The sequence below is a fragment of the Chinchilla lanigera genome, unplaced genomic scaffold (genome assembly GCF_000276665.1).
Source record: "Chinchilla lanigera isolate Chin_1 unplaced genomic scaffold, ChiLan1.0 scaffold00061, whole genome shotgun sequence".
Classification (NCBI taxonomy): domain Eukaryota; kingdom Metazoa; phylum Chordata; class Mammalia; order Rodentia; family Chinchillidae; genus Chinchilla; species Chinchilla lanigera.
The window spans coordinates 551,480-574,140 of NW_004955462.1; the positions used below are offsets into that span (position 1 = coordinate 551,480).

The following is a 22,661-nucleotide window of genomic DNA, read 5'->3' on the forward strand; positions in this document are numbered from 1 at the left end:
TTCTTTTAAAAAAGAAAAACAGCTCTTAATATTGTCCTGGTGTGACCCTGGGGATAATATACTGAGTGGAAAAAAACACTTTGATTTATGGTTGGAGTCCTGGGGGGAAGGTCTGGAGACCCATTTGTGAGGTACAGTAGTGCTAGTAGGCTGGAGGCAATGCTGTTAATAAAGTTAATAACACAATCAATCTGATTCAGAAGTAGAACAAATAAAAAGCATGAAAAGGCAATAAGCCAATAATCGCTGACTCTAAACTAATAGGGCCTATCATTCCAGCACCATCTGATTATTTCTTGGTCTAATTTGGGATGGATATAATTTTACCAAATGGTTAGTTTAGTGTACTGTTGTGAATCAAAACGACAGCCCCAGAATTCCCTATTCTTGTTACAAGCCAGAGGAGTTTTAAAGGATTCTTTTCCACAGTTCAATTTGATGAATGCGGTAATGCTCCTGAAACGTGAAAGTCACAGTAGATTGTTTGGAGGCTGAAGTCTTCTCTCTTTTGTGATTCAGTTCTTTAATGAGAAAAGAATTTATTTGTAAAGAAAGTGCATTTAGAGCAGCTAACCCTTGCACTGCTCTTTTTATATGCTACTTGACATTTGTTCTTAACAACTTAAGATAAAAAATATTAAAAGCTGGAAAAGCAGAAGCCACAGATTTCCCCATGCCCCACCCCCAGTGTACTGGGGGTTGAACTTAGGGTCTCTCTACCATTAAGCTAAATCTCCAGTCAGTTATTTATTCATTTATTTATTTATTTATTCATTTATTTAAATTTTGAGATAGGGTCTTGCTAAACTGCCCAGGTGCGACAGGTGCAACAGCCTCCCTAAATGCTGGCATTACAGGAGTATGCCACTGTGCTCAGCTTGGAAGCGCAGATTATTATTCTGATTTTTTTTCTTTGTAGTCATTGTCTTTTTCCTCCTCTTCCCCTGTCCCTCTCTTGAGAAATGAGGTCTTCTTGTGGTGTTCTGGCTGTGCCCAAGCTCCTAAACTTATCCTCCTGCTTATCCTTCTGAGTTGCTAAGACTACAGGCTCGTTCCAGTGGGCCCACCTTCTACTTTTAATAATAATAACTTGTAGTTGAGAGGGGAGTTAGCTACAGTATTTCTGGACTTGGCCTAGATTAGAGTTCTGATCTCACTCAGTAGATGAACATTATCTGAAGTTCAGATGTTCTGAATTGCTCCATGATTTTGTTTAACAACTGAAAGGTACCTGTCTATCTGTTGTTCACAAAACCATTAAATGTCAGCATTTTGCCAAGATATCCCCTGGGCACAGGGTCTGTCCTGCCTTCTCAGGGAACTGGAGGTGAGACAGTCCCGGAGTCTAGCCTCCTTTGCTTTGGTCTCCTCTGGGCCACCGGGGCCTGAGGTCCGGCACTCCCAGAGGAGTATGTTGAGATCCCTGCATAGCTGGTCTGAATGGGGACACCAGCATTCCACTTTTAAAACTGACAAGCAACTTTTCTCAGAACCATCATTTATGAAGTTAAAAGCATAAGTAGTTGTTTAAAATTCTTTAGTCAGTATAGAAAATGTGATATTTCTCATAGGGTTGGGAATTCAGCTCTCCAAAGATTGATCAATTTCAGCTGAGTACCTGATTTATAGTCAGAGTAAGCTACCTCCAGGTGATGATTTGATTTTCTATGAAATGCGAAGAAAAGGGGGAAGGCTTCAACTTTTGCAATTTGTGCAGCTTATCTCCAGGTGCAGAAAATATTTAGCATCTCAAGAATAACTTTTTGTCTGACCTTTCTAGTAATTTTTCACAGAGATTTAATTTCAATGAGAACTTGGTATTTAAAAAAAAATAGAATAATGGCTTCTTTATAATTCAAATAAATGTTTTGTTAGGCAGAAAAATGCAATTTTTCAGAACATTGGAATTTTTATTTCTCCCACTACTATGCATTTTCTAACATCTTTTCATCTATATAAACATCTTCTTTCTCTTTACTACCTCATTTCACCAGGGTGAAAGTTCATAGGAAGAAATATCACATATTAGAAATTTGCAAATCGAGTATATTTGCTGGTGAGGAAAAACGGTCATCTCAGGATTAGTTTGGTGATATTAGTCAGCTGTAGAATTTTATCTAAGCATTTGGGCAAGTAAGTACAGGGTTTAAAATGTATGAGGAAGAACTCGAGGAATTTTTGTACCTCAAGAGAAGCCTCAGTGGGTCTTATCTTCAGCGGCTAAACAGTGATTTAGAAGCAGGAAAGGGACCGATGCATTTTCCTCAGTGTTGAGTGGAAGGTCATTAGTGAATATTACTTACGTTTTCCATCTGCAGCACAGGAGATGTGTGGAAAGCCAGGTAGGAATCAGAGGAGGACCCCACATATTGGGGATGGGTCATCCAAGATTTCTTGGGGACCAGTTGGTGCCAATTACTGTTAGGTATGGTGGCACTGAAAAGAATGACGTAGAGCTCTTGGTCTCCCCACAGGACTGCAGTGGTGTGCATGTGTGTGCCTGGGGTGGTGGGAGCATAAGACATGCATGTGGCTGTCATCATCCAGGTGATAGACAATCAAGCAAACCTTAAAAGAAAAGGAAACATACCATCTGGGCCCCTCACAAACGAAATGGAATATGGCCAAGCAGTAGGACAAAGCAATGACATTCAAGAGGGGGCAGATGGCAGGATTCAAAGAAAGGCCAGTGGTGTGAAAGGTTGCAGACATGTTTGGCAAACTGCCCTCGAGTGGTGTGGTACGTGGAGGAGAGGCGTGCAGGTGGAGGCATTGGTGTCAGGGAGGGGCTGAGTAGGGGCAGGTCTGGAAGGGTACCTTGGATGTGGAACCTCAAAGATTTCAGAAAGGGAGCAGCACAGTCAGATCCTTATTTTAGGAAAGCGCTTCCAGGAGCAGCCAGGTGAGAACAGGGAGGCAGTAGGCTTGCTGGAGGCAGAGGGACCAGAAGGCAACCAGGCAGATTGTTCAGAGGCAGAGTAACAAGGACACCCTTGGGAGTCACTTTAGCAGAAGACCTGTTGTACTTGCTGATGGAGATGAGATGCGGGGTGAAGTGGACAGGTTTCTATCTGGGTCAGTGGGTTAGAAACGAGAGTATAAGAGATGGAAGATCCTCATGAAGACAGCTTTTCATGGTGGTGGTGTGCTCCTGAGAGGCACCTCAGCCATTGGCTGGGCTGGGCTAGAGGCCCTGGAAAGGGTAGGAAGATGAGATTTGCACCTGAGAAAGATGCAGGTAGTGGGTCATCCTGGGGAGTTGGGAGTTGAAACTAGAGAAAACAAGGGTTTTCCAGGGGAAGTGGTAGTAGGCAGAAGGAAGGGCTCTGTGGGTGAGACCGTGGGTGTCACTGACATTTGAAGGCAGGAAGAGGAGCAGGTGGGGAAAGTGGGAGGAAGGAGACACCCATGTCGTGGAACCGGGAATGAGAGTTTTAGGAAGCAGGTGGAGGTGATCAAATGTCACACAAACACCACTAAGTCCAGCAGGGAGATGACACGACTGTCTTAGCCATTGGGAACCCCTGGGGCCCACCTGCCTGGTTCCAGTCCAGTGGGAGTGAGGGGCATCGTGAGATTACAGAGTGGAGCAGGGTGAGGCTGGCAGTTCCCAGGTGGGCCGGGGGTCCCCAGGTGCCAGTGGGACCACACTGGCTGGCCTAGTGCCCTGCCATTCTGTTTTGTATGCGCCATACTTGGGTTTCACAGCCTTGCAACTTGCTTTGACTTTGTATGTTTGAAACATTGTCACTCTTTGTCCTTTGGGTTTTATTTTCTTGTGTGTCTAAAGGCTTAACAAATAAGCTCTCCGATCATTTTCCTCGCTCCAGTCCTTCCTGCCCCCTTGCTGCTTCTCCTCCTCTCTCCTCACCTTCCTCTACCTCTTCCCTCTCACACACACAGGTGCTGTGCTGTGTCCTTAACATTCAGAGCACCCAAACTCTTCATTCATGGTTTGGTTTTGATGTTTTTAATTAGGTTCTTCAAAAAGGAAAGTATCTTCAAGTGATTTCTGTTTATTTTGAGAATAATAAGTTTGCAAATTCCATGTTCCCTAAGACCAGAGTGCTCCATCTCTGGAAAGCTTACAGGAGAGAAATGCCCATTGTTTGGCCAACTGAGAAAGCTGGTGGACTTGCACACTCAGAAGTGACAGCAGCTCCCCTGGCAGGACAGGGGCTGGCCTGTCCATGCTGTCACCTTCAGTGCTTATGAGCCCTGCTTGGTGGAGCAGCCAACACCCTACAAGAGTATGCTCCTGAGAGGACCTCAGAGGGTTAGGAAACAAAGTTTGGTTTTTTGCCCCTACTACTTCTGCAGCTGAGCTCTGCATCCTCAGTCTGAAGTGCAGGGGAAGTATAACTTCCTGGGTACTGTACTTCCTGGGGTTGAAGTAAGGACTGGGTTAGTTGATATTGATACATGCCAGAGCACTTCGTAAACATCAAGTGGCACATGCCACCTAGCAGCTGTACCTCACCTAAGTAGCATTTTACTGTATTTGGCTTTTTGTGACTGGCTTAGTACAACTAGCACCACTCCCTCAGGATTCATTCATGTTGGAGCATATGTCAGATTCCTTTTTTGGTAGGGTAAGTGATATTCCGTTGTATGTACAGACCACATTTTGTCTGTCTGTTGGATGTCTGTCTGTCCGTGGACACTTGTGTTGCTTCTACCTTTGGGCTATTGTGGCCCATGCTGCTGTGAACATTGGTACACACATCTCCTCTCAAATTCCTCCTTTCACCTCTTTTGGGGTCCCATCTGCAGGTGGTGTTACAGGCTCAATTCCATTCTAAGAGAATGGGACGTATCTTTGGCTTTGTCATTTGACCCAGTGCCTGCTTCTGAGGATTCCTTGTCCTCCTGGGGCCATCCTGAACCGCTTCCTGGGTACCTCCGTGGCTCATGTCTGTCAAACCAGGGGCTGCTGTACTGCCCTCACTCAGGCCCACCGATAGTGCGTCTGTTCCCCAGGACAAAGACAGAGAGAGTCTTCATTCAGGGACACCACTGTCTCCCCTTGTTTCTGCTCCCTGCAGCAGCCCAGCACTGCCAGCTCTGGAGACTTCTCAGCTCCCTTCCCAATTTGTCACCCTTTAAAGGCTTATTTGTGCTATGAGCTCACTTCTCCCTGTTTTCTAGGAGGGACTGATCCACAGAGCAAGGAAGCAGTTTTCCCTGTGGGTACCCTATGTTTCCAGCTGAAGGCCCCATTTTCATAAAAGCAGAATGTTTCCTCTGCCACGGCCTTGGCCACTGTCTGTTGCTGTCTGCAGATTCCCTAGAGGAAAGCACAGGTGTGTGCAGGGCTGGGCAGGGGGAGCCACCAAAGAGAGGCCTGGTAGCAGCTCTTATCCCAAGCCCTGGCAGGTGGTTGCTGCTGCTGCGGGCTTCTCTGACTTCTGGAAAGTGGGCTTAGCACTTCTGACAGACTAAGGAGCAAGGCCACCACGGTGCCATCAGCATTAGGGACTCAAGTGGAAACTTGAAGTAGGGTGGAATACCTGGAATCAAATCACCCCTAGTCCTTCCCCACTGTTTTTTTCCCCTTATGCTGTAATGCAACCTTTGTTTCCTTATGGGTAGCACAAGGAGGGAACATCGAACGTTTAGGGCCACCATCTGTCAGATGACTCCATCTTTGTCTATCCTGGATTTGAGGTGGGAGGGGTGGCCTGAGTCTGGTGGTCTGAATTGGTTATTTTGGCCCAAAGCCATTGGCAGTGACCAGTATCACTGGGACTGTCTGATTGTATCACTCTTTGATAAATCTGTTGAGGGTTTCTGTATATTTACAGCTAATGATTATTGTTCTGGCTGGTTCTCGAAGATTGGATATCTTGGTTTTCAGAAGGGAGATTTTACTTCCTAATCATGTATAGATTTGGATGAAGATCCTTCTTCTGAAGATTTTTGCTAGGTTATTTCATGGAATGACTGTCTTCTGTCCCCCAGGTTTGTGTGATTAGATGCAAACTATGACGATAGATGGGCTCTCCTGAGAGTTCGTGTCCCAGTAGAAACAATATCCTGAAGACCGCAGTCAGTTGCACTTACTGGATGTGGATGTCTCTCACTGAAAACACTAGAAAGGATTTTAAATATATATATTTGTCTTCCTCTGGCCCTGTTAGATGGGAAAGAAAAAGGAGAGAAGAATATGTTCTCCTTGCTCAGGCATTGCTTTGCTTATGACCAAAGTATGAGGACCCTGAGGCTGGGACTTGGGCGAAAGTAGTGCTTCCAGTGATGTCTTTGGTCACAGGAGAGTTTGCCTCTCATTGTATTGTGGAGGAGCCATCTTTGGATGTCTCTGGGGAAATCAGAGTTGCTCCTGGCCTAGATGCCTGTAACCCAGTTGCTCTGGTCTCGAGGAAGTGGAGGAGACTGTCCCTGCATCACAGTATGGGGGCTTCTGCCCTACTGGGGAGGAGGGGCCTCTCTGGCCCCAAACATCCTGGTTTTGTTGTGTTGTTCTACTGTTGCAGAATTAAATTTATATTTTCAGGCAAGCAGGTCTTCTCCACTGTGTGGTCCTTGTTTGTTTGTTTGGTTTAAAAAAGAAACAAACTACTTAATGAAAACTTGCCTACCCTTAGTGATTAATTAACTCATATCAATACCACGTGTTGTACCAGCTCACACTGTAATTACAGCCTTACCTATCATGAAAATTAATTCAGTGTTCGCAAAGAGCTCTGAAATCATTGCTGGATGAAAGGGCCTGTGGGAAGCCTGGGGATTTTAGTATGACTTTCTAGCCTGCATGGCTAGGGGAGGACTGACAGTTGCTAATGGATCCAGTCTTCTCTGCAGGAGGACCCTCCCTGCCGAGTGCTCCTATTTGCTCTGAAGGGATGGCATGCATTGTGTGACAGGGTGTCAAGCAGACCTGTGTGGTGGCCTCCCCATGTGCACCTCTATGGTCCCTTTGGACCAAACCCACAGCAACACCCCGTCTCTTTGCATGGGTACACACTGGCCTGTTTTCTTTGCATGAAGGTGTTTGGTAAGGAGGCATGCTGGAGAGAGATACTGTGATCATACCCACTGATGGTGTCACTCAGGCTTTGGTATTGGGATTAGAAGAGCCATTGTGAAACCAGAACTCCTGAGCCTAAGTCTTCTTTTCTCCCCTTTGTTCACAGTGGGGCCTTTTCTGAAGTGGTTTTAGCAGAAGAGAAGGCAACTGGAAAGCTGTTTGCAGTGAAGTGCATTCCTAAAAAGGCGCTGAAGGGCAAAGAAAGCAGCATAGAGAATGAGATCGCGGTTCTGAGAAAGTAAGTACCAATGGGGCCAGGCCTCCTCCTACCTGCCTGAGGGTCCTGCTGAGCAAGGGCCAGGTGCCAGGTGCTTGGTGCCCTTGCTGGCTGCAAGGTCAGAGGGGACCACCAGCTGCTGGCCCGAAGATGCTGAATGCTGTTCTCATGTTGTGCTATCTGAGCACTTTCTCCCTGGAGACCTGACTTCCCTTACAGCATACAGGCAGTCACGGAGATTGTTCTGTTTTCCAAAGAGCACGGCAGACATGGTTTTGAGCTTAGACCCTGCCATTCACTATAGCCGATGACCCTGGGACAGTTCCCTAACCTGAGTCTCCTCTCGAAGTGAAGCTCCTACCATCCCCTCACTGTGGGTGCTGAGGACTAAGTGAGATGCTGCTCACCAGGTGTTTGTGATGTGCTTACCACAGCACTGCTATGCAGTATGGGTAGCTGCCCCCCACCCCCAATATCATTAATATTGCTGCATGAAGCCCCACTGTGTGGTACTTGCATAGCAGAGCCTGGGATGCCCACACTTCTAGAATTGTTTCTGCACTTTGTGATCTTTTTCCCTGCTCTGTGCTACAAGCATGGCATTGGGCTCCCAGAAGTTTCTGTGGAGTTTGCTGTTGTCTTCCCTGGTACAATGACAAAGACAAACCGTCCTTACATGACGGGACCCACCCCCAGATGATCTTTTAGAGTCATGTCTGACCCTGTTCCCTACACTATCAGGACTAAGCCATTCCACCATATCTCACAAAATATAGGGGAATGAACCCTTATATAGTACCTGCATTTGCATGTTTGTCATGAATCTAAACAGTGTGCTGTGGAAATTTTTGAGTTGCTATTAATAAAAGATGTTCAAAATATCCTTGAAACTTTTGGGCCTTGGAATCAGCACATAGCAAGAATCCCATCACAGATAAGCAAAGCTAAATGGCAACAAGCCTTTTAGGGCCTCACAACAAAATGTCACAGTCTCCACATTCTTCTATGTAAGCCATTTCTCACCGCTCTGGGGCCAACAGTGTCCCATGGAAGGATGCTTTGCCATCGGTCCAAACTCAGCACCCCTGAGGTGGTCAGGACAGCCTGTCTTGTTCTGACCTTTGTGTGACTCAGAGAAAAACCCACAGCATTTTCCATGTGTGTTCCAGAACAAATGGGGCCCTGTAGCTTTCTGGTGTCAGGGTTTTAGCTTATTTGTTTGTTTGGTTTCTAGGTTCTCTGGATTGCCTATTAGGAAGCAAAGAGTTTCAGACTGTCTTGAGGAGGTTTGCAAGAAATGATTCTATGGATGAGAGTCTAGGAAAACAAATTAAGAGCATTAGCATTAAGCAGGAAAACATTGTGTTAATGAAACATTTATTTAAATTGCCCATCTTCCAATATGAAATCAGTGCTTGGAGAAGGAGTGACTCGCTGGTGACATGAAGTTGCAGACACTTCACAGATATTTGACATTTTAGATGGAATTCTGAGTGGGCCTGGAGCCTTCCAGATGTTGACTTCAGGCACAGGGGCTGTCTGCGGCTGCACAGAGGACAGTGCCTTCATTTTTATGTGACTTCCTTATGTGCTTAAAAGTAAAAATGCTGAGGAAGTCAAATTCTGTGCTTAGTGTTAGTTTCCAGCCACATGGGCAGGGATATGTAGGCTTTATAAGCTGGTCTTGGTTTATGCCGTGGATGTTCTTCTTTAATTAGTGTCTCCACCCTGTGCTTCATGCACGTCATCATATCGTGGAGAAGCCATGTAAAACAGGGAGGGGCAGGGATTTGGAGCAGCTCATTTTGATAATTTCTATCACTTATTAGAGTACGTTGAAGCAGACTCTTGTTTCTGGAGTAAGGAACAAAGAAATGATTTCTCAGGAGACAGGAGGTGATTTATCTTCTATACTGATTTATTTTTCAGTACTCTGCAAATGATTTACAAGTAGGATAAGAGGCCATTCCACATCACAAGTAGCTGAAAGAAAAGCATGTGAGCTGTAAAGAAAACAGTTTGGAATCCCTCTTAGAATCTTGTCCTTTGAGAAGTTTATCCACTTAACAAATATTTATCAGATCCTCAGTGTGTGTCAGGCAGTGCTGTCAGATGCTGAGTTGAAGACACAATCCTTTGCCTTCTGATCTAACAGTTTTGTGACTAATTAGTGCAATAAAATTGAGGATGATGTGATACAAGCATGACCAGAGGCCCAAAGACTGAGGTGCCCAGCTCTTTTCCTTCATGGTGAGGTTGAGGGCAGGTTTCATGGAGGAGAAATGTCTTGATGTAATGAGTATGTTTTGCCAGGGCAGAAAGACAAAGGGACATTTCTAACTAGAAGGAGCAGCCCAAATGGAGGTTAGGAGATGAGGGACAGGCCAGTGTTCACCCCCGAATGATTCATCTCATGAGGAAAATGAGTTCCAAGGAAGGCCCAGGAGGTCAAAGTTAGAAAGAGGTAGGATTATAGAGGGTGTTACATGTTCTGCTTTGGGATTTGAACAGCAGTGGACACTGAGGAGCCATGAAAGGCTGGTAATGAAAGGAGAATTGTGATCAAGATCTTTCATGAAGATTATTGTGGCACAATTTAGAAGGTTATGTTGGAGAAGACAAGATTCGACACATGGAGAATAGGAAATCATTGGAAGATTCAGGCAAAGAAATAAAGAAGCAACAAATTAAAACAAGGGCTATAGGGTAGGGATGGAAGGGACTGGTACCAGAATGTGGACCCAGTCATATCTCTAGGATATGAAGGTTTGGAAGGAGCACAGAAATGTGGAGGTAGAGGCAGGATGCTGGGTAACTGTAGGTTTTTGATAGGATAACTGGGCGGATACTGACCTCATTAACAGATCAGAAATAAAAGAACAGGAAGGCAGGTGATGCATTCTGACGTGGACAAAGGGAATGTAGGTGTCTTGGGGTGTCCACATGGAGATCTGGGATGCTGAGTTTAAAATTTCCTGGAAAAACATATTAAAATGAATCTTCTGGCACTTTAGTCACCATAGATGGGGTCCCAGATAGACCTGCTTTATTCTGTGATATCCTCTGGTCATTTACATGTTTCCACAATGATTGTCATGTAAGCATACCCATTTGAGAGGCTGCTTGCCCTCCTACGTGGTGAGTTTATTGCCCTCCTACATGGTGAGTTTATTATAGGGTAAGTGATTTGTTTATTTTACTGGATAAAAGTAATGTAGTTAGTATATCCTTGTGGTTGTCTTTGTACTTGCTCTGAAAATAGTTCCAAAATGAATTTTCTACTTGATAAGTAGATATTAAACCAAGCTCAGAGGGAAGAAAAAGCAAATCTGATAAGCATTGCGGTAGGCTGTTGCTATGCAGCAGGGAGAGCTGCTGGCCCCACTCAGTGTTTGGTGGGCTGGATCGACATGATTCATCACGAGCTTTTCCAGACAGAATGTTAGTTGCAGTCCCACAAATGGAGTATTTTATACAGTGTGGGATATATCATCGTCAGTGTCACACACCTTGGGTGCATTACAGTTTATGGTTTCTGTGGTTTTATTTACTTAGAGGGCAAGCACTGCTCAAATCTAATTTCAAGGCAACACATAAAATGTTTTTCCAGGGGTAGAAAGGCAAATATATAAACAGTTTGTGGTTACGAGAGAGACAAAGAGTGAAGGAGATGCATAAAGCTGGAAAACAATGGGCAGGAGAAACAAAAAGAGATATATTAGAGCAGCCCTTATAGTTAGGGAAACTGAGGCTCCCCTTGGTTAAAAAGGTTCTGTCTCGAAAAACGGCACCAAAGCTGAACATGCTGTTCTGATGATTACTTTTAGGCTGTAGACGCTGTCTGACCTTGAGAAAGGGGCCTGGGCAGGAACTGCCTTGAAATTGTGGGGTTTTGTCATCTGTCTGGTGCACTGGGGAGTCTCAGCTAATGGTCCCTCTTGCTTTCGCTAAAGCACTGGTTCTCATTTCTGGCTGTACCACTGCCCACACTTATCCTTAGGCCAGTTGACTCAGAATGGGCAGTTCCAGTGGGCTGTTTGAACAATTGAAAAAGCACCTCCCTAATCCTCACCGAGCGATTCTAACACACAACCAACTCAGTGTGGAGAACAATTGTTCTCAGGCCCTACCCTTGGTCTCATCTTTAGGGGTTGATCCTGCTCTGTATTGGTCCACGAGTATGGCCGGCTGAGTACAGATGCATGCAGAAACACACCATAGACCATGCTTCCTTTAGGTGAGAGGTTCCACGGAGAGGAAGACTACACATGCTTCCTCTGAACTGCATATGGGAACAATGAATTGATTGAAGTTCATCACCCTGGACTCAGTGGGGAGCAGGTACAAGACACTATCTTGTTCAAGAGGAAGCACTTTCTCTTGAGAAACATCCTAGAAGTAATGGCAGTAACAGTGGCTCCCAGCCTGGAAAAAGTGGCCTAGATGTTGGTCAGGTTACCACAGTGTGGTGCTGAGCACATTGTCAAATGGGGTCATGGATGTTAAAGGTGGCGGATGCTAGAGCTTCCTGTGACCCAAGGTCAGGTGGCAGGCAGGAAGTACAGAGAGCATGTTGGCACCTGGAATATGGGAGGGCAGCACTCCAGAGGCCTGGGAAGTGCTTACTGCTCCGGTTCCCTCAGGCCAGACAGCACAGACTAACAGGAGGGCAGGCAGCATCTGTACCCCAAGAAGAGGGCATCTGCTTTGGGATTAAGTAGCAGCCTTCAGAGAGGGTGAACTCACTAACACTTGGCTTGTTCCTGCAGCTTCCTTCCAATATGAGACTTGTCTTGTTCACTTATTTAAGTCACTGCCAAATGCCAGTGCACTGTGCGTGTTAGGGAAACATACATGTCAATAGAAAGTAATTGATTGGGGTGAACAGAACCATCTTTCCAATATCTGAAAATGGCTAAACTCTAGTAAAGCTGACGCTTGAGGTTTTCACAGACACCAAGACAAATTTTTGAGGATCTGTCTGATCTGCTTCGGAGGGGATGTTCTAACATCTCTGGAGAATTAGCACTAGGGTGGAGAATGCAGGCGAAAAGTATGAAAACTAATAGCTAAACCCCATATAATTACAACAGGGAGACAGACGTATCACTCATACTCCTAGAACCCTTGGATAATCTGGAAAACCCTTATTTAAAGGTCCTTTGATTTTAAACAAACAAACAAAGAAACAAACATGCAGCTTATGTAAAGCAGGGCTTTGCGGGTAAGGTAAGTTATTATTGCTGGGTAGTGATTACTGCTGTATTGTGTAGTTAAAATCAGGGTCTTGGCAAGCTTTGGGTGTGCATGTGTGGGCCTGTCTCCTGAATGACCCTAGTCCTGCTGGAATCTAAACACTTTCCTTCCTGGACCTATCAAACCAGGCTTTAGGAGAGCATCTCATCCCAAGGAAGAATTAACTATACCTTGTGGTCCTGTCAGAGATCTGAACACAGAATCTTGCCTTGTTGGGTTCTGTTCCTGTCCTCTGTTCTCTGTCTGGCCTTTCTATTTCTGGGAGTCCTGCTAAACTTCTCCAGGGTGTGGCTCCTTCTGCCAAGTTGACCATAAACCCGACCATGTGGTGATCTTAGTTTATTTCATCTGAGCTGGGTGTGTCTGTAGGAAGAACTAGAATTCATTTGATGCCAAAAAAGCTGCACAGCCAGGAGAGGAGGCATCAGCATTTCCACGTAGCCTTCTTGTGGTGCTTTGTCCATAGCAGAGAATGACAGAACACTTATTTGTTTGCTGTGAGATCCAGAATGAGTACATTTGTAGTCTATTAATTTCATGGACATTGTTTATAAAACCCTTGGATTGAGGGGACATAGATTTAGCTGTGTCCCTTCCTACAAGACAGGGATGTTCATGGGATGCCGAGTGGGCATGTTGGTTAATCTCTCCAGTGCCTCCCAGGCTGTGGTTCCCGCTTCCCTGGTACCACACTGAGTGCCGCTCCTGTGGAACAGCCTCCCTCTCTCCAGGGCTTCCACCCCTGCACTATGAGAATGAGGGTTTAAATGCATGTCTGGTCCTGACTCTGCCTTCTGTTGCTCCAAGCAGCCATCTGATTGATAGAATCCAACTCCTTTGTACGCATCCCTCATGACCCCTCCTTTGTAATCTCTAGTTTTTTTTCACCTCCCCATTCGCACTCCTATGTTTCATTGCCTCCTCCCTTTTCCAGCTTCAGTGCGACACACATCTCCTTTGGGGTGGCCCTGTTGCCTCTTGTCTGAGTGGACCCTTCCCTCTGAGATTTCCCAGCACCAAGGTCTGCCTGGAGCAGTGTGTGAGACCTGCTTTCCACAGGGACTGTGGTTGCCCTGAATCTAGCCCTGAACTGAAGGTCTGATGGTGAGAATGAGGCATGGGATGAGGGAACCCCTGAGAGATTAAGGAGGTTAGCAACAGTGGGGTGATTGGGCAAAGAGGATTTAGGGAGAGGGACAAAGCTAAACTGACCCAGTTCTCTCTGGCTTTGGTGACTGCATTAGACGAGGGTTTCCAGAGAAACAGAATCAATAGGATGTATGTAGTTATAGACAGAAAGTTTTATTGAGGGATTGGCTCATGCAATTATGGAGGCCAATTACAGGGAACTCCCACAATCTGCCACCTGCAAGCTGGAGACCCAGCAAAGCCAGGAGGTGTAATTCACTCCACGCCCTAAGGTCTGGGAACTGGGGCAGCTGTGGTATAAGTCCTGGCCTGAGTCTGAAGGCCTGAGAACAAGGATTTCCAGAGTCCAACAACTGCCTTTGTATTTTATTCTAAGCTTTTTAGGATTGGTGATGCTACCCACATCGGTGTGGAAGATCCTCCAGAAACATCCTCATAGACCCCACCATGTAATGCTTGGCAGCTCTGAAAGCATCCCTTGGCCCAGTCAAGTTGACCCAGAAAATGAACCACCCCAGTGACCAAGTGTTCTGGAAGAGGAGGCAGCTTCGAGGCAGAGATGGTTGTCCTATGGCAACAGGGCATGCTTGCTTAAGTCACTTAAATCAGTCTGGCTTTTTCTGCCACCTTTTGTGCTATATATATTACTCTGTAGGTGTCTAGAGTAGTTGGAGAAAAATGTGTTTAACATGCTTTTGGAAACACTGTCAATTATTTGCATGCTCATTTCCTTGTGCTGGCTTCCCCTCCTCGAATGCAGGTATTTGCTTAGGGACTAGGTGGTGGCTCAATTTCTCCTATATCTTGGCAAATATTTTCTTTCTTCTGTAAACTTACTTAGCTAATGATTTATATAAATGTCACTTAAATAATTCCAAGGAAAGTGTGTGTGTGTATGTGTGTGTTTGTGTGTGTATCTTGTAGTCTAAAAATGTCAGAGTAGCTTAGATTGGAGAATCACACTATATAAAAGATCTAGTGCAGGAAGTCCTGAGAGAGACAAAGATGGCAGATGCAGAAAACAAAATACACAAGACAAATCCACTGTTGCTTTCTGTTTAACTTTAGGTTATGTCTTTTCATTCCATCTTCTATGTGACTATGGCATTATTTATATGAGTAGATAAATTATTTTAGAGAAAATTTACATCTCACTCATTTTTTAAAATTATATATAATTTGATGAATGCATTTCATTTACATACTTGAAGTCCTGAGTGATCATTTGGGTGATTTAAACTGTTGCTTATCATTCTAAGGTTATATAATAAAGTCTTTTTCTCAAAGCTTAAAGTAGAGACCAGAGGTTTTAGTGACTGGACAAAGCCAGGTTTGGGGAAATATACAATTGAAAGATTTTTTTTTTTAAAACAATGGTAGCATGCAATTTGGTTAATAAGATTTAGTATCCATTCTTTTTAACTGTTTGCATTTTTCTTTCATAAATATTTAAAAATTAGTCTTGACTTTATGAGGTAATTGATATCATTTGGGAATCCAAACACATACAAAAATATTTTAGAAATATATTGCTAGAAGAGATATGCAGTTTTTGGTTACAGAACTGATTAACTGCCCACACATGTACATATGTACATATACACAAGTACATACATGTAATTATATGTATGTCTATAAATATGCACGCCTTTAAATACATTTTAGTTTTTATGTTTCTGTTGAAGAACAAAACATTATTGTGATTCATTTAGTAAATACACTCTCAAGTTTATCAAGCATCTACTCTGCATAGGGTGCCTGATGAAGAAGACAAGGCACATGAAAAGCCTTTATGAATTTTAAAATGTTCACATGTTAGGTATTAGGCAGATACTGGACATTCCCATTCTCGTCATACTACTGGGGGAGGTCAGAATACTCCTGTGCAGGAGGGAGGAGTAGAAGCTGTGCTGTCCATTTTATGGAAGAGAAGCCGAGGTGAAAGTATAGTTTGGAATTTGATGAGCAGTGGATCTGGGAAGAGAGTGGAGAGCTCTCCCCTGTGCTGCTCATCTCCATTTGCTGGAGTGACCACTCCCTGTCTGTTGCGAAATTTCCATCAGCACTTTAGGAACTCCAGCAACCAAAGTTGTATGACTCTAAGAAATAGTGAGAAATAGTGGCTAGCTGATTAAATTAATAGGCTGGGAGCTTTCAAGTCAGAGTAGAAACTTTTGTTCCAACCTGGTATACTGAAATCCAGAGCAATTTCCATATGGCCCTTGAGATTTTTAAGTCCAGATATTCTGTTTTGGTCATGATTTAGAAATGAGCTGAGGCTTCTGTCAGCACTGTTTTTTTTTAATCCTCATAATAAACCAATGAAGTAGATACTATTTGTCACATTTTACAAATGGTGAACTCAGGCTTACTAAACATAACTAGCAGTAGGTATAGTGGGAAGTCAAAGCCAAGTCTTTCATCTCTTTCCTTTATCATCAGATCCATCTGGCCTCCAATGCTTTGCCTTAAGAAAAGGGTCACTTATTCTTGATGTAGGTCATAGCTTCTATATGTAGGAGATGCTTACTAATGGTGAAAGAGTAAACCTCTTACCATAGCTTGCCAGCTGAGAGGCAGAATATAATACTGGTGAAGACCCAAAAATCAGCCTACCTATCTTTGCAGCTCCTGGTATGCAAATGTGTCCAGAAGCTGCCCAGGCATTTCAGCCTTTGGCATCCATTTTCATGAAATGGGGATAATATTGATATTTGCCCCCCCATGGACACTGTACCTAGGAGAATACAGTCTCTCCAGATGTCTTCTGTGTGTGTTTTTCTTAAATGTGGAGGACATCTTGCTAGAGAATGGGAATGGTGCCTTCCCTGAAGTCATGTCACACAGATGTTGTCTACCTGCAAGGCTCCTGTTGGAGCCCAGGCTGTTCTGATGACACAGGAAGTAGTGGAAGCAGCGATGAGGTGGCTGGTCACTCTCCGGCAGAGAGGGCTCTCTGGTGATGTTTGTAGCCTAGTTGCAGAGTTGTCAAAAGCATGTCAGCTTGACTATTTTTTGCTGAGAAGGCTCCTATGAAAAAACCTCCCTTTGTGTCCTTAGTCATAGAACATTAGAACTGAAAAAAGAACTTAGAGCTCTTGTACCAGTTCTCCTGACTTTTAGATGAGGACATAGGTCCAGAGAGGTGAAGTGACTGGCCCCGGGTCACAGCACTACCTTGGCCAGACAGGTGGTTTCAGGCTTTCTGATTCAGAATGTTTTCCACAAAACTACACTGCCTTCTGTTGTAGAGCATCCAGTGGGAGAAGGCAAGAATATGACTCTTCTTCATTTTTAAAAGCCCCATGGCATGTTTGGCAAGGACTAACACTTTTCCCCAGTGACTTTGCCCGATTCTGGGATGGGCTATCAGCCTGGCTTCAGTGACCCCTTCCTCTGGTCATTTCAGGTGGATGTGCTGTTCTTCCCTCCTTTCCTCCTTTTCATGAGGTTGCATTGTTGCTGCAGGTTGCATGGGCTGCTCCGAAGTTGTCCCTCAAGAACCTCCTCTCCTATGGAACTTACTGGACAAGGGCCCTGAGGCCAGCCTCAGAGCCGTGTTAGAGGTTAAGCCTGGGAAGGCTTCATTCCCATTTTAGGTGCCTGTGAGGTTTGTTGCCATCTGTGTAAGTGTTGCCTCAATAGAGTGAATTTCTGGAGTACCTCTCAGAACTTCAGTAGGGAGAATCCAGTGGCAGATCTGGAATAATCTGGAAAATAGAGAAAGTGCTGCTCCTGGTATGAGGTCATACATAATCCAAGAGGACCAGGGGGATATGTTCTTTCTTTCCTACTACATTTCATCCTTTGCCCTCTCTGTGCCTTTCCAGAATGTTCTGGAAACAGGAGGGTGGGCAGAGTGCTTTGTGAGATGCAGCAGATGAGGCAGGGATGGGGTGGCATAGATGAGTGAGCCAGCAAGTGAACTCTCTGGTTCTGGGCACAGGCTGACCTGCTAAGAGGCCATGGGATTTTCCTCACGACTACCTGTATTTTTCTAGGTGTAAAAGTAAACTCGGAGAAATAAGGCTCTACTCCTGTATTAGTTGTTCTTTCTAATGAGCCTCCTTTCTGGGTTTTAGAGCAGAGGAGTCATGCTGCTCTTTCTGTAAAATGAATGAGTCCCTGAGTCTTGTTAGAATAGTTTGAATTGTGTTTCTGTAAGTCTGAGCCTGATTCCCTCACTCTGGATGCCTGCGTGGGAGTTGTATTTTTAATTCAGGTAGGACAAAAGTCACATGATAGAGCCGGTGGGGGAGTAGTGGGTGACAGAGGGCACATTTATCATATACCTCAAATCTGGGTGTTAATAGAATATTAGATATATCTGGTGTTGTGTTAAAATTTGGGAGGCAAATCTGTGGCTTCCTCCTTCTGTTTAACTGCATAAGGGTCTTATTTTAAAAGTTAATTGGGGTCTGGCTCCTATGCACATGCTGAACTGACTAAGAAGCAGAACCGGGCAGGCTGCAACCCACTCCCACCACCACGGTTCCCAGCTGAAACTCGCAGAGAGAGCCAGGTATTTCTCATCTACTTTCTGGGAGCAGAGCAGGCAACCCAGTACCCCACCACCATTACAGTCTGAGTCTCTGCCCTTTGTGCACCCATGGCAGACAGGAGGTCCTAACTCAGAAAGCCCGGGTACTGCTCTCACCATTCACGTGTGGGCTCTCCCTGTGCATGCCCTGCACCAAGTGAGGGAGCACTCCAAGAGCTACTGGTCCCACAGTTCAAGTCCATGCTTTCTTGTGCACAGACACCCTGGGGAGTCACAGGCACAGGCAGTCTGTGATTGCTGTCAGTCCAGCCTGCATCTGGTTCCTGTATGTGTCCTGAACTGACTGGAGACACAGAATCAGGTGGTTCACAAACTATCGACCCTGCAGTTTGTGTCTGGGTCTTGCCTGTACCCTGAACTGCCTGGGAACATAGGTCCATGGGACTGACATTGTCACACCAGTGCAATCTGAGTCTGGGCCATGCATGTGCCTTGAACTGCAAGGGAACGCTGGATCAGATGGTCTCCCATCAGTTGACACCAATGCCCAGGTCTGAGACCTGGGATAACTAGATACACATCAACAACTGCCAGAAAACCTCAAACTAAGTAGTGCTTCTCAGCAGATACTGAGCGGCAAACCTGAGCAACAGGAGAACTAGGGACACTAGCGGTCCTTTGCTGTGCAGCCACTGAAGAAGGAAACTGAGCTTTCTGCATCCAGTATCAAACATGACAAAACAAAGGACTAAAATACAATCCCAGAACTCCACCCCACTCAGAACAAATCCAGGAGATATCGACATAGGAGAACTTGGTAAATACATGCCTGAAATAGCTGAAATGATTGCAATGGAAGTAAAGAAACAACTCCATAAGGCCATAGAAGAGATGAGATCAGAAATAATCTCTCAGGCAAAAAATAAATGACAATAATAATGAAAGAACTGCTCAAAAAGTTTGAAGCAGAAACACATAAGAAAAGAGACGAACAAAGGAAATGGACAGATGCATTAAATGAAAAATATAGAAAGAACTTAGAACGCTTGAACTAGATTCAGAGAGACTTCCAGGAAAACAAAGCTTCCACTGAAAGCTGCCAAAACCGCTTGAATGAAGCCGAAGATAGAATTTCAGACTTTAAAGACAGCATGGCAGCTACCTACCATGAAAGAAATGATCTCATAAAATCAACAAGGATTCAGGAAAAGTCAATTTAACAGCTGCAGGAAGAGGAAAAGAGGAATAATGTATGACTTACAGGAGTCAATGAAACAGCAGGAGGCAACACAAATGACATAAAAAGAATATTTGCAGAAATAATAGCAGAAAATTTCCCCAGTATGGAAACAGAACCTGATATACAGGTAAATGAGGCATATAGAACTCCAACCAAACACAACCAAAATAAAACTACACCCAGACATACAATAGTCAAGTTCGCAGATCTCCAGCAAGAGAACAGAATAATAAAAGCTGCTAGAGAAAAGAAACAGATTACCTACAAAGGAAAGCCCATCAGAATCACAGCAGACTTCTCAACACAAACCATCCAACCAAGAAGAACTTGGAGTGAAGTATTACAGGTCCTGAGACAATAGAGCTTCCAACCAAGACTGATGTACCCTGTCAGACTCTTCAAATTCAAGTAAGAAATAAAGTATTTCCACAACAAAGAACAATTGAAGAACTTCCTGGGTACCAAAACTAGCATTACAAAGAACTAAAAGATATTCTAGACAGAGAAAAATCGGACCACAACTTCAAAAACAACAGTAGAAATGAAACATCAAGAAGAGCAAGCAAGTAAACAGGTAGGAAAAGTAGGACACCAGCACAAGTAAATAACATAGGACAATGATAAATCAACACATACCGATTATAACTAAAAATGTAAATGGCCTCAATTCTCCAGTCAAAAGAAACAGACTGGCAGAGTGGTTTAAAAAACAAAATCCAATGATAAGCTGTATAGACGAAACACATTTTACTCAAAAGGAAATCCACAGACTAAAAGTGAAAGGATGGAAAACAATCCTCCATGCAACAGGAACACAGAAAAAAGCAGATGTAGCTATTCTGTTTGCAGACAATGTAAACTTCAAACTGACAACAATCAAAAGAGATAAAGAAGGTCACTACATACTTGTCAGGGGAAAACTGCAAGAGGATGAGATAACAATCATAAATATGTGTGCACCAAATATCAGAGCTCCAAATTATATAAGATATAGATACAGACAAATCTTATAGATAAGACAAATCTTAACAAGCATGAAAACCCATATAATTAATAACACTATTGTAACAGGGGACCTCACCACCCCATTGACACAAAGAGATAGGTCAACTGGACAAAAAATCAGCAAGGAAATAACAGATCTGAACCAAAGCTGTGAACAAATGGACTTAGTAGATGTACACAGAGTGTTCCACCCACCACATCAGAACATACATTTTTCTCAGCTGCACATGGGTCTTTCTCTAAAATAGACCACATCTTAGCCCATAGAGCATACCTTCAAAATGCAAAAGAATTGAAATTATCACATGCATATTATCTGACCACAGTGCAATGAAATTTGAAATTAATGTCAAAAGGAACTCCAGAAACTCCATAAACACTTGGAAATTAAAAAACAACCTCCTGAACAACCAAAGGCTCACAGAAGAAATTAAAGATGAAATTAAAAAATACCTGCACAACAAATGAAAATGTAAATACAATTTATTGGAATCTATGGGATGCGATGAAAGCAGTTCTCAGAGGGAAATTTATAGTGGTGAATTCACACATAAGGAAAACAGAAAGAGAACAAATAAATAGCCTAATGCTGCATCTTAAACTTTTAGAAAAAGAAGAACAAGTCAAACCCAAAGCCCAAAGAAGGGAGGAGATCATAAAGATTAGGGCAGAAATTAATGCAATTGAGACAAGGAAAACCCTCCAAAAAATAAATGAATCAAAGAGTTGGTTCTTTGAAAGAATAAATAAAATTGATAAACCCCTAGCCAACCTTATCAAGAAAAGGAAGGAAAGAAGTCAGATTCATGCAATAAGGAATGAAAAGGATGAAATTACCACACATTCCACAGAAATTCAGAAGATCATTAATACCTACTTTGAAAATCTTTACTCCCATAGGATAGACAATTCAGAAGAAATGAACAGTTTCCTAGATATGTACAAATTACCAAGGTTGAGTCAAGAAGATATCAAATTCCTGAACAACCCAATATCAATTAATGAGATTGAAAGTGTGATTAAAAACTTACCAACAAAGAAAAGCCCAGGCCCTGATGGATTCACAGCAGAATTTCACAAGAAATTCAGAGAAGATTTAACACTAACACTCCTCAAACTCTTCAGTGAAATTGAAAACGAAGAACTTCCCCCAATTCTCCCTAATTCATTTCTGGAGATAAGTATTATACTGATACCAAAACCAGAGAAAGACCCAACCAAGAAAGAGAACTAGACCAGTCTCCCTAATGAATGTAGATGCAAAGATACTCAATAAAATACTAGCAAATAGAATGCAGCAAATCATCAAGAAAATCATACTTCATGACCAAGTCAGATTCATTCCAGGAATACAGGTTTGGATCAATATTTGCAAATCTATACATGTTACACACCATGTCAATGGAGCCAAAGACAAAAACCACATTATCATCTCAATAGATGCAGAAAAAACTTTCGACAAAGTCCAACATGCATTCATGATAAAAACACTACAGAAGGTAGGAATAGATGGTCTTTAACTTAACCTGATCAAAGCCATCTATGACAATCCAACAGCCAACATCATTCTAAATGGGCAAAAACTGAAAGCTTTAACTTTATAATCGGGAACAAGACAAGGATGTTCACTGTCACACTCCTGTTCAATATAGTTCTGGAACCACTAGCCAGAGCAATTAGACAGGAGAGAGAAATAAAAGGAATAAGGAAAGGAAAGGAAGAAGTAAAACTATCACTATTTGAAGATGACATGATGCTTTACATGGAAGACCCCAAAAACTCCACAAGAAGACTCCTTGAATTAATCAACAAATTCAGCAGTGTAGCTGGATACAAAGTCAACACTCAAAATTCGATAGCATTCCTATACACAAACAACAAACAGACTGAGAGAGAAATTAAGGAAACCATACCTTTCACTATAATAGCCAAGAAACTGAAATATTTAGGAATCAGTCTAACAAAAGAAATAAAAAATCTCTTCAATGAAAACTACAGTACTCTGAAGAAGATTTCAGTAAATGGAAAAATATTCCTTGCTCATGGATAGGAAGAACCAACATTGTGAAAATGGCCATGTTCCCAAAACTGCTATGCAGATTCAATGCAATTCCCCTCGAACTACCAGTAGCATACCTTACAGATCTTGAGAAAACATGCCTTAAATTTATCTAGAACCAGAAGAGACCCAGAATAGCAAAAACAATCCTGGGCAACAAGGACAAGTCAGGTGGAATCACAATCC

At 43.4% G+C, this 22,661-nt stretch overlaps 1 protein-coding gene across 4 annotated transcripts in view; it reads left to right on the forward strand.

Annotated features, from left to right (window-relative positions):
- Window positions 1–22,661, forward strand: part of Camk1d (calcium/calmodulin-dependent protein kinase ID) — a 428,006-nt gene that overhangs the window by 160,245 nt on the left and 245,100 nt on the right. For all 4 annotated transcript variants that reach the window (XM_005398082.2, XM_005398083.2, XM_005398085.2 and 1 more), the window contains exon 2: window positions 7,155–7,286. In XM_005398082.2, coding sequence (XP_005398139.1) covers window positions 7,155–7,286 — 132 coding nt within the window. The remainder of the gene's footprint in view (window positions 1–7,154; window positions 7,287–22,661) is intronic.